General features: G+C 38.2%; 1 protein-coding gene across 8 annotated transcripts in view; it reads left to right on the top strand.

The window, feature by feature from the left end:
• Positions 1-13,269, top strand: part of myripb (myosin VIIA and Rab interacting protein b) — a 112,177-nt gene that overhangs the window by 55,667 nt on the left and 43,241 nt on the right. For all 8 annotated transcript variants that reach the window (XM_011488855.4, XM_011488853.4, XM_011488854.4 and 5 more), the window contains exon 3: positions 1,021-1,242. In XM_011488855.4, the coding sequence (XP_011487157.2) occupies positions 1,021-1,242 (222 nt within the window). The remainder of the gene's footprint in view (positions 1-1,020; positions 1,243-13,269) is intronic.

Raw genomic sequence — 13,269 nt, 5'->3', positions numbered from 1 at the left:
ACCAATATGGCTCCCAACAGCAATCAGACTGTACAACACCGTGTTACAGTGACACTCCACGGTCCCAGGGGTGTTTTTTCTTTCTTTCACTCATTTATTCATTTACTTTAGTTGCAGTTGTTGCTGTTTCCAAATTGTTATTGTTCCTGAACGGTTTTGGTGTGTACTTTATTAGTTACTTATTTTTGTATTTAAAAAAAAAAAGTTTTACATGTTTTTTACAGTTGATCACGTGTTTGCAGTGGATCACATGTTTTTTACACTTTCGCAGCTGTATTTATTTAATATTTATTTATTTATTCAATATGAATGTCATTTTTGATGTCCTTTTTTGATGTTATTTCTGAATGTCATTGTTGCTGCCACAGATAAATGAATTTCCCCATTGTGGGATTAATAAAGTCATCTAATCTAATTTAATCTAATCTAATCTAATCTAATGGCATTCACAGTCACACTCCTTCTCTTTTTTGGCTTGAAGCTTTTATGAATTGGACCGATGTCTAAAAGTTTCCTATGTGTTTGCAGGATCCTTGACAGTGAGGATGCTAGTTTTTCTCTCTGTGTTCCATCCTGTGAATGAACCAGAACTTAAATGCTATTTATGCCTATTTTCTGTCAAAACACTTTAATTAAGGAATAACAGAGTTGAATTATTGGAGGCAGCAGACTGAGGCTTGCCTCAGCTGTGTTGTGACTGATACAGGCAAACAAGGCATGACAGGTCCTCCCGTACCGAAATGCCAGCCATCAGGTTCAATTCGTTGTGAGAGTGGGGGAGGCATGGGAAGGGAGAAGATGTTTTCATCCAAAATGTTACCCCTCCACCCGTCAATCTATACTGTTTCTATATCCTGCTCCCCTTTGAGGTTGTCATTTTCCAGAGCTCCTGTAATTATTCGGCATTGTCTCTTGTGCAGCTTTCACTTGACAACCAACCAGGCGCTCACCGACCTTTTCTCTTTTCCTCCCCCTTCCCCCTCCCCTCTCTCCCTCTCTCTCTCTCTCTCTCTCTGGCAGTGAAATGAAGCAGGAACTGGCAGAGGAAGGCAGCAGATGCTCCATCCTCTCCAAGCAGCAGCGTTTCAACGAGCACTGCTGCATCCGCTGCTGCGCTCCTTTCACCTTTCTGCTCAACCCGAAGCGCCAGTGCCTGGACTGCCAGTACAACGTCTGCAAGACCTGCTGCACCTACAGCAAGAAGGACAAAGCTTGGCTCTGCTCCGCATGCCAGAAGGGCAGGTTAGTGTTGTAACATACCCACAGCAGGGATGACAGAAGAATGAATGGGTGCAACACATTTGAGAGGCATTTTGGGTGATTGAAGGATGGGGGACTTGGAAGTGAAGGGAGGCTGAGGGTGGAAAAATTAGATTTTCGTGGGGGGCTGATTAAAAGGGAAGACAAATTAGGAAAAGTGGGCAAGAAAATGAGAGAAATGTGAGGAGGAAAGTGAATGAATGAGAGGGAGAGGCACTGAAATGGAGTCAGCGATGCTAGTATCTGTGTAGTTGAGGCTTCTTATGGATTTATTTTGTTCCAAATTGTAAAACTGTTTTGATTACTTCATATTTTAGCAAAGCAGATTGATCAATAAGAAGAAAGAAAAACCGTCAAGTAAAAATAGTATTTGGAAGTGGTTAAAACAGCTGGAAACACTGAAATAAATAGAGAAAAGGCGAGATTGAAAGAAGGTCTCCTGCTGGGAACCGTCAGGCGTATGCTTAGTGTTAAGTCTTTTTTTATTATATTCTGTCATTGTGGAAATACATTTTTCTGTTCCATTAAACTAATTATCCTTAAAAGTCAAAGAAATATATGAGGGTTTTTATGAGTAGAATGTCATTTACAAATATGAAGAAAAAAAATGACAGTAGAGCCTTGAACAGCAGCTTGCTGCTTTCACGAATGAGCTGGGCGATGAAGGATAGTGATGAAGGCAGTCAAGAGAGGTGGCGAGCTTTGCATCGATCTTCTCTCCTCCTGCTTTCTTCCTCTTCCCTGTCTGTCTTTCTTGATGCTTGTCTTTCTCCCTGTGGCTCAGTAATGTCCTCAGTGCGAACAGTTGAGTCTTGTGTCACAACATCCACCAGCTACATGTAAAAATAGCCATTTGTACATTCAGTCTGCTTATTAGACAGTCATTTAAAGCCTGTTGCCAGATTAGCTCATTTAAGAAATACTTTCAGTTCGTGTTGTGGTCAGCATCACAGTGGCATGGCCATGCTGTTCCCAAGTGTGATTCACTGAGGAAAAGCAGATTTGCAGTCATGGCACACATGGGCGCACTTAGTGACTGAAGTCAAACATGGATGCTCTGAAAAATGCACAGATCTAAGCAAAGCAAGGTGATATTAACGATTTCTTAATAAATCCCAACCATAACAACTAGACAACAAAAAATGGACTTTGAATGAAGAACAGCATTAAGAGCTCAGAGTTTTCTACTCTTGTATGATGACACGTGATGGTTTTCAGTCTGGTTAAATTAGCGACATCCTTAAATTAAAGGCCAAACGGCTGTACAGTCACTCCCAGATAACAAATGTGGTCTGAAGCTGCACCAGAAAAGTAATGTAAATCTGTAAGAAAAGAAGGACAGAATGTTCCACACTGCAAAAACTGAATCTTAAAAAAGTAAAAAGACCATTGTATAAAAAATGTATTATTTTCTGGTTTGCAAGAAAATGTTTTTCTACATCAAAATGATTGTTGTTTGTAAAAAATATTTTTTTTAGTATTTCTAAAAAATAAGAATAAGAATTCATATTTTTTTAAATAAGAATTCTTGTCACCAACACCATTTTTCCTTCCCTACTGGCAGATTATTTTGGTTATTTGAATAAGATTTTCCAAATATTGTGGATTTTTGAAATATTACTAATGGGTGTATTTTTGCAGTGTAATAAAGAAATTATATAGAAAGAGATCCACTTCAATTATCCTGGATTCTTTGTTTAGCTTGCTAAACATCATAATTTTCTTAATTTCAATCCCATTTATCTAAGTGTCTTTCCTCTTATTTCTAAGTTGCATTCTTGTAGGAAATCTCCCTCCACCTACTGTCTCCCTTCTCCACATTTGCATTCTGCACCTCTTTGTGCCTAATCTGCATAAATGGACTGCTCTTTGCATTATAGAGTCTTCAGGCTAAAGTTTACCCACAGCGTGTTTGCGTTTGCGTGCAGGGCAATAGCAGTAAACTAAAGTGACAAACTGCTCCCGCCACATTTATAATCTTTTCCTAAAGCATGGCTGTGAGGGGATTATGGCCTCTGCTGCGGGCCTAAACTGTACCATACATGTACACAAACACACATGCAATCAGGAGAGACTCACACACATGCAAATAAAATTCCCATTCCACCACAAAAGTTTGACCTGAATGTGTTCCAACTGGGTTTCTATGAACAATGGTCATTCAAAGAAAAGTGTGTCAGGATTTTCAGTGTAACTGCAGGTTTTATGTGGACATACAAGTGATACAAAAAAACCCTGCATAAATCTCATCCTGGTTAAACAAACACACACTGCAGTTTTTAGGCCACATTAACAGTCTGCTGTAGTTTGAATGAGAGCCCAACTGAACTCTGGAGATGTCACAGTGTTGTTGCTGCGTGGTAAACACACACAAGTCTGCACTCACAGACATATGCAGATTACATGGTTAATTTGGTTCTTGCAACAGACCTGCATGTTTCTAAATGCCAAGTAGCTGATGAACCAGAAGCCTTAGGACACGAGCGAGGCACGCACTCTGAAATCTGTTCACTTAAAATCGTGGCCAAGAAGTAATATGTTTTACATGCAATGTATTGCATATGTCATACACAACGCTGGTATTTTATGAAAGCAATGCCTATTAAGACACAGGAGCTCCCATTTGACAGTGTTTCTTTATCTGTAGACCCAGAAGCACCTTCAAATTGAGTTACCTCTAACTTTTGGAAGATAACATCCTCGGTTTTTTCAGTATTTTTTCTTATCCCTGGACAGTTTTCAGATGTGTGCACCATGGCAGCATATTTATCGCCTCTTTGTGGGGACAAGCTGCTAATTTTGTGCAGAATATAAATAGACAAAGATGAGCAGATCACTCCAGGGTGATGTCCCAATGGCAGATAGGGCCACTCTTGCGGGCAGCCTGGAAGGCCAAGCTGTGGAGGTCTCTCAGAGGAGGCATCTAATGATGCAGAGAAATTAGCAGGGCCTCCTGAGAGCAGCCTGTAAGCCACAGAGAGCAGCTGTCGGCTGACTTTCAGATCAGACAGTGAATTCTTGGACTCCAGGACAGAAGCATGTTTGCAAACTCCAGTTCAGTTGACATTTCTTGATAAAGCATACAAATGGATGGGAGTCAAAGAAGTCAGAGATTATGCTACCGGAATTTGATTTGTAGTGTAATATAACTTCCTTTCCCTTGGGGACACTGTTGTGGGAAAAACCTCCTGAATTCTGGGTGACAAAATGATCTGACCAATAAGAAAAAAAACATTTAAATAAAATGTTTTTGTAAATATTAGAAAGGAGGAATTTTCTCTTATATGTTCCTGTGGCTGTAGCAAAAATGTAGTTCTATGACATCTTGTGCAACTTCAAAGTCATGTAAAGGGGAAAATAATGGTGCAAATTCCAGCAGGTGCAGCCAGCGGAGACAGCAGGTCCGTATGATCTCTTTTTGTCATTCCAGTAGATGTATTTTTATCTGCTGGGGTGAACAAGACAAGTTTCAGACAACAAAGGTTTACCTTGGAGCACCTGGCTAACAAAGATATCTATTTCCCACGCAGAGGTCTGAGTTTTAATGAGACGTCCACATGTTTATGGGACTCTGTAATTTGGTTTCAACAATTTTAGTCACCTGTCTGACAAAGCATTGTAAAAATTATTGTTGAATCTTTTTTCTCTGTTCCAGTAAAGAGCTCCAACTTGGAGCTGCAAGCTTCAGCAGGTGACAAATGTAGTATCTCTTCTCATTTATCACACTGCGCTATACAGCGGTAAAAAAACAACAACACGTGCAGAATATGTGTTTTCTGCAGTGGTAACGTAATTTTTTACTATGTCATTAAGCACCTAAAATGGTAAAAACACTGTGTCTGAACAGTACTGAGTACTTACAGGAAGTTTTTTAGTAAAAAATCAAGAGTATCTGAAACAGCTTCATTTTATGAGCTCAAGGCGCAGGAAGAGCAGCCACTAATCATCCGCTTTCCCTCCTTTAGCTCCTTCTCTTCTCCACCTCCGTTGTGGCCTTGTCTCCTGCCAAGCTGGGCTGACAGAGGAGGCACCAGCCATAACTTTTGTTTGTGATTTGATACACAGCCAGGGGCGACAGCAGTTGTTCATATGGAGCCTCGTACAAGAAGTTCACACAGAACACATTTTTGTTTCAGTTTAGACAGGTTGACTTTCATGTGGATGTAGCTGATGGCTTTGTTTGGGACCAATTTGAGAAAATTCTCATTTTTATAGCTTTGGGGTTGTTAGCATCATTCCTGATCATTTAAAAAAAGCCTTTTTTTCCGCATAGGTCACGGTTTGTGCAGCGATCACTCGTGTCCAGCAGGTGTCTTCCCTCTTGCGGGTGTGTTAATTCACATCAGTTGTGTGTTCTTTTGCAGATTGCTGTGAGTCATTAATGACTCGAATTTCACTGGTCAGGCTTCAGACTCTGAGCCTCCCCCATGTCTGTGCGTAGGCTGGTGTGACTGAATCAGCTGCACCTCTGAGTACATTTAATAGCCAGTTGTGTATCCTACTGTAGAGAGGGTGCACAGACAAAGGTGTGCACTCTGTCATGTCATTTCCTGATGGAGACAGCTAACACATCACTTTGTATAATGGGTCATTTTTAGCCTTTTAGAGCTGATGTGGCAATCCTGCAGCATAGAGTTGATTTTAATCTCCTTTGGTTGTTGTACCAAGCAGTCTGTTACACACAAACTTAAATTAAAGCCCTTGTTTATGTTCGGTGAACATCTGTGTTTTTTTGCAATCGTTCTCAAGAGCGAACATGTCATTTTAAGGGATATTTTTTGGCTTATGTCCAAACATGCCCATTTGCCAATTTGATCTTTAGATTTAAATCAGTCTCAGACCCAGAAAGGGATACTATATTGACAAAATCTTTTAACAGACAGGAGAACCAGCTTAACTCTGCATTACTTAGGCTGCTTTTGTGGTAGATCTTCCACACATGACCAGATTAAAGCCTTTATGCTACATTAACACAGAGCAAATTCTAGAATGCACGCTTAGCCTATGGTGTTCACACTCGACAAACAGGAAGGGGCTTTTTCTTTTTCTACTGTTTATTAGTTCATGTACTTACATTACTGTACTGTAAGTACAACTGTAGTACAAGTACTTACAGTTGGAAGAGGCTTAGTGCAAAATGTCAAAGCGGTGTAAATCTTGCTCCAAGCTTTTTCTTTTACAGCTCTATTCCGATATAAGACATTTGTGTCATATCATTCCAACTGGACCAGAACCCCAGTTAATATTTTCTCCCCCATGATGAATTTTCAAACAGTTGTCGCTTGTGAATTAAAAAGGACACCATCCATTCGTGCCAAATCCGAGTCCCTAATTGGTTTAAGTTCCATGGTTTTAATTCTCACCACGAGTTTTGAATGCGAAAGCCAGAACCGTGCACAGACTTTTCATTGGTAGTGGTCGCTTGACCACATATTGCAGAGCTCGGTGTGTTGTCACACATACATGTCATTTAAATGCATATCATACAGTTGTAAAAATGTGATTTCTGCTTAAAAAAGTTTTGTTCACGCAGTAGCATTCAAGCAAAGGCTTTTCAGTGTTACACCTTTTGCACAATACACAGCAGCAACAATGACTGCAATACAATCAGTTCAGACATTGAAAAGTTGTTCAGTTTCAGTTGTTACCTGCTGGAAACGAGATGTTAGCAAAGCTTCATTACTTTTGCTGGAATTTGATTTAAAGTCCTGCAGACAGAACACTAGATGTTGCTATGAGCTTTTTTCCTTCTTTCTTTCTTTTCTGTCACCGCAGCAGGACACCTGAAAGAGCTCTCCTGTTAGTGAGATATCCACCTCTCTGTCATTTTCAACCAAAAGGAATCCCACTGAGCTGTGTAGGAGCTGCCTGTGGCTCAGTAAGTGATGAAAAAGGATGAATAAAATATAAATGCAAATAAAAGCTGCAGACTCTTCGGTCAGTCAGCAGTTATGCTGAAAACCATTGGACACTTCAGCCTTTTTAGAGCATTAGAATCATCAAAGGTTGAACAGCATTGGTTTTATATTTGCAGCTATTTTTGACCTTTTGGAAATTATGAGAAAATCATGGGACTCATGCTCACTGACTTCTAACTTAAACTAATTTAGGTTTTGCATCATGTACCCTTTCTTATTCCTGTACATCACTGCAACATGGGGTTTTGCTCGCCGTCTTATTCCTGATTGGTGGATGTTGCCTCACATTGCAAGCAGTCACACACTTATATCCTGACGGGCTGAAAGGAGAAGATGTATGACTGACAGATGAAAGAACCACATCTCTGCTGTCTGACTGAGAATTAATTTTGGTATCTTTCATTCAGACTCAACGTCGCAATTTAAGGTTTCTTCACCTTGTTTTCTCTTAAAGTTCTTCCAGAATGTGACATTTAGTGATTGAGAGCTTAGTATGAACCCCACACTGTCTGCAATCGCCTCTGATCTCTTGTCAGGGTAAAACCTCTGCAGCTTTGGAAGGTTTTGTCGCAGGAATTTCTCTTTTTGCATTTTACTCACCTGTCAGCCTCTTCAGATGTAAAAGGTTTTTTTCTTCATTAATTCTAAAATTCTGTCACCTTTTAGTTTTGTCAAGCTAAAAAACTAACCTGATTTTACTCAATAATGTAACGGTCAAAATGTTTTTTTTTGCACAATTCTATACAAGTGAAGCTTTGTGTGTTGTAAAATGCAGATACAAACTTCTCCGTGAAAGGTTACTTACTACTTTACACACTAACAACTGAAAAAATGGTGTAATTGTACTAAAATGATCAAAATGTAAATTTAAATTTGTAAAATAAAAAATTCTGGAAATGTATGTAAAATGGAGGAAACGGCGTCTTTAAATATATACACATTAGTGAATTACTTGGTACATTTTATCCTATTAAGAAACCAATTATAAAATAATTTCTAACACATTTTCACAAAAAATATGTATATTTAAGAGATTATTTGAAAACAAACCACATAAAAGTAAATTATTTCAATTCCAATTTATATAGCCCAATATAATAATACAGTTGTCGGCATGGGCTTCAGTCAATGTAAAAAACATAGGATCAGTAATAAAAAACAATAGCTGATTGCTAAACTAAACTACAGACTAAGCTAAACTGGACATACCTGCCCTTAGACCCTCCTTCTCAGTAGGAAAAACTTCTAAAGAAAACGCAAATTATTTTTTTAATCTAAATTTAAATTATGTTGGATTTACTTAAATGTAGTCATACTTTTGCACAAGCAGCTGTTTTTTTCCCCTTTCTATCCAGTTTATTTTGTTCAGAGTCAGAGGGAAACTGAAATACATTCTGTACGTGATTGGACTGCAAGCCTCAGAGCCAGAAGAAAAATCAAGCACACAAACAGATTTATTTACATTAGAGATTCATGATAAAAGATTAACTAATCCTTGTGAGATCCAGATGGATGTTTGTGAGCGTGACAGGACATTGCATGGATAATTATGAATGCAAGCTGTGCAGGATGGAGATAAAAAGACAAAAACAGAACTTGACTAAATGTGTCAGGAGCCATGTTAACTATCAAAGTTACTGCTCATAGGTTGGGGATGATTTGTTCAAGTCCTCAATAATAAAAGGTTTTATTTAAAGAAATTTAATTTTGTGATTACTGACAAAAGAAAATCTGAAGTTGAAACATATGTGGAGTCAGGCACCATGCTTTTTTTGTAGTTAGCTGCCAAGATAAAATCTTTCCTGAGAAATTCTCACACAAGTACAAACATATTCTCGTTCATTTCATTGAATTTTCATTAGAGTGGTCTGATCCTGTAGAGTTGTTCACATTAATTAAGCTACACATTTTCTCATTTAAAAAGGCCAAATCGGCGCCAATTGTAATCAATTTTAAATACTTTTATTGGTATAACAAAACAGCGAAAAATATTGGAGAGGAGGAAAACAAAGACGTACATGGATCTAGTTGTTTAGACGTAAATGCATCGGAATGGAGCGAAGCAGGGAGCTGGTAGATTGTAGCTTTTACCTCATAGCTAACGTACAAGCTTTTTCCAAAGGCATTCTTTTCGTCTGCTCCTGATTCACACGATTTGAATGAAGAAATACTCAGAAATGGAATTTTTATTATGTATTTTCTTTAGACATGTCCTATATCATCAGAAAAATGCCACAAGAACACAAACAAAAAAAAAAGAAATTTCATCTGAGTGGGCTTTTCAGTTTTTTTTACCCATTATTGTGGGTATAAACTTCTTTTTTGAAGTGCATCCATGCTGAAAAATATAATGCAGTAAGCTCATGTGTTGACTTAACGCCCTGGGAAATAGAGCCAGTCTAAATGAATAACAATTAGCAGAAAATGCTAATGCAAGGACTCCATTTTCTCTGCGGTGCAGAAGTAGTGGCCCTTCGGATGTTGTCTGTGTGCACACACTTGCTGCATATCAATGGTTGTGCACCTCTCCAGGCCTCCAACTCCATGCCTCTCTGCTCCCATTTCCCATGTTTTAAACGAAGCTTACTCTGTGCTTCACTGCATACTTAACCGGATTCTGCTCACCTTGTTTAATCAAGATTTCCCAGCAGACATTAGGAGGGTTTTTGATCTCCTTTGTTGTTTAATCAGTACTGAAGGTGGGGTCCCTGTTTGCTTGTCGTCTTGTCGTCATGATTACAAGTTTAGTTGAACCTGCATATTTTCCAGTTATTTATTAAAAAATATATATACATTTTTTAAATTACTTATGCATCAGTGTAAAACAATGTGTGTTCAATAAGCTTGCTTTGATTATATTACTGCAGACAAGCTGATGTAAAAATACCTTTTTTACATCATGATGCAAAAACCTGCAAAGAAAAGTTTATTTCATGACCTAAAATCTTAAGTGAAATTTATTTATTTGATTATTAATTTCATTAGTGAATCATTTTGTTTTTGTTCATGTTTAATTGTTTATGAGGCAAACATCCACTATGCAAGTTGAATAGTTGTTTTTATATCTGTTGACTTGCACTTTCTTGGTATATTAAAAAAGTAAATGCACAGTGTGCCAAAATGAATACAACGTTCTAAAAAGGCTTTTATCGTTATGTTTCTGAACACAATTATTGACAGAATAAACAAAAACTATAAATGTGGACTTTCCTCCTTCACATGATACTTTGAAACTGAGAAATCTCTAAATGTAATGGATGTGTGCATGTTCTAAAGTGGGATCTACATGAGTTCCCTGATACACAGCTTGTACCTCCATGGCATTCCTTTGCAAATATGTGTGAGCACCCTAATCCCACAGCACACAGCCCATTTGAAAGTGAAACAGCCGGTGATCCAAAGACAACAGGAGTGTCTCCGTCCCATCTGTCTGCGGCGCTGTTTGTTAGGGGCTTCTGCAAAGGAAGTCATTTCTCCCTGAATCAAAGGGGATTAAAACAGGCAGTTAAGGAATGTATCAGAGCAGCACATTGACTCATTTGTAAACAGAGAGTGAGGCTCCGTGAGCACCATTGGGGTGAGAGTTCATCTGAGTTTAATATGACAGCTTTTACTTTGTCTGGACCTTCCGGATGCTTTCTAGACTTGTTGATGGTGAATGAATGAATACATGCATCTCCTGTTTTTTCTTTTTCCTGTTGCTGTGTTGCTCTCGCATGTTTGTCGTCTCTTTAGATCATTTTTCACGTCACCAAACAGCCACAGGAATAGCATCTTCACACTCTATTTCTGTTTACTTCGACACTTTGTGAAACATGATAGTCTTTAAGAAAATGAGCTTCAGCAGGGAATTTTTCCTCCAGTCAGCAAAAGGGAGGGCTTTTTTCCCCCTCTAAACCCTTATCTTTCTGCTTTTTTCTGCCAGAGATAAGAACTGCATGCTGGAGTGTGAAAACGTCCGTAGAATTTACAACATGTGCTTTAAAGAATTAGTTGCAAATTCTACTTTTTATGGTCTGAATGTGCAAATATACTCTAACCCTATGGGAAACAGCATTAATGAAGAGCTGACATTAATAAATGCTATGAACCTTCAAGGTATACAGCAGGGGAGGAAATAAAACTTAAAAGCTCTTTCCCTTTACTCTTTCTGGCTGATCCAGTGACCCTCCTTTACATGAACATGAAGTTAATGTATACCTAGATATCAAATCAAAGGCCTGCTCTTTTTAACATGTTTTTGTGGCAGTTTTCTGATGATGGACAACATATATTACGAAAATTAAGCTTAAAATTGTCTCTCTTCGTATTCCTTTAGTCAATCTGTTGTGAATCAGGAGCAGATGAAAAAAGGCCTATGGAAAAAGAGCTTATTTGTTATGTAGAAAATAGATGGGCAGGACGGAAGCTCCCTGCTTTGCTACAATCTGATGCATCCACTTGCAGACGACTAGATCTGTGTACATTTTTATGACAGTGTAAACAGATCGATGACGAGAAAAGCGGGGTTGCCCTGCGCCAACGGTCCCGCCCACAACTCGGAGGTGAATTTCAATTGAACTCCTGTCACTCTAAAGAAACTATGTCCTATGCGACACAGTTTTTTTAAATTGGCTAAAAATGTCAGAACTATAATTTAAAGACTGCTGGGAAAGCTTTAAAAATAGATCGAAAGATGATCAAAGTGGGTTTTTAACCTATAATCCTCATTGCTACTTCCGTTTTGAGAGATTCTTTAAGTATTAGGACTGATGAAAGAGTAAACCTTTTAAAAAACCTAAACAAACAATGTTATTTTAGAAAACTTTCAAAAAGATACCCTTCTGAAAGTCTTAAGACAAGTCATTCTGTGAATATTAGGAGAATTTACGATCTTAGTGTGATACAAAGAATTTAAAAATGTCCCAATAGATTTCTGCTGTAATCAAAAAACACATTTTTATAATGTAGAACCAACAACATTCTGTGTTTTTGTAAGTTTTATTGTTTTATTGAATTCAGGGTATTTTGATTATTTTGTCTTAATTTCAACAAGAATGAGAAGATCTAGACCGTAGTAAAAAGGTAAAACTAATCACCTTTTTATGTGATGAATTTTATTGGAGTTCCACTGAATTCTCGTCGACAGAAGGATACAAAACAAGTTTCTATATATGTCCAAAGGCAAAAACACATCTGTTCTTAAAGCTAGAGTACTATTAGAGTATTATTAGAGCAGCGGTCAAGGTAGTCATTTTGTTTTCAGAACGACGAAAAAAACCTCAAAAAAAGGAATAAGCCCAAAAAACATGACCAGTGTGTAAACACAAAATACAAACAAAGACATAGTTGGTCCTAACCGCAAAAACTTCTGTTTTGTATCTGCTTTGTTTCATTATTTTAATGGCCAGCTGCAGTCAGGGACTGCAAGGACAATACTGTTCGTGTCGAGTTTGCAAAAGTGGCGTTCTCCTATTACTCGCACATTTTTAGCGGAATACTGTAAAAAATGGCATGCATCCATAGCTAGAAATGAACAAATTGATATAACATTGGCTATGAACATATGAGGAATGTGGGCGTGATTAGCAAAAAACCTCAGTTGCTAAGGAAATCCTAAAGTTTACTTTTTCTGATTGGTCTGAAACTCATGTCGATCTGTTCATTATCCCCAGTCGACCAAAACATGATATGGTTGCTATGGATATAAAACCAACAAAAAAGCCGCCATTTTGAAAAAAAGTGGATTTTACATCAACTTATAGCAGCTCTTACCAGTATTAGCATCTTAAGCAATGGGTTTTTCTAAGTCAGTATCCCTTGAGCTATCCTAGGCACTTTACCATTGGGAGTTGGGTCATCTAGACCCACTAGACAGTGCATTGAACCTTTTTTCTTCAATGATTTGTGATCTTCACTGGTGTCCATGGATGACATGAAATCTTTCCAATTTTATCCACCTTTGTCATGGTAGGGATAACATGTCAATGCAAGGGTTGGGTCATCTAAGATAGCACAAGGGTTAAATGATGCTGATCACAATGCTAGGACTTTTAGCCACATGCACAGTTAGCCTTACAGAAAGAGAGAGTGGAGTTAGATGTGAGTAGTG

This window comes from Oryzias latipes, chromosome 20, assembly GCF_053564925.1.
Source record: "Oryzias latipes strain Hd-rR chromosome 20, Olatipes_Hd-rR_3.1".
Classification (NCBI taxonomy): Eukaryota; Metazoa; Chordata; class Actinopteri; order Beloniformes; family Adrianichthyidae; genus Oryzias; species Oryzias latipes.
Note: the sequence above shows the minus strand (reverse complement) of the source record. Positions and strands in the feature narration are given on the sequence as shown.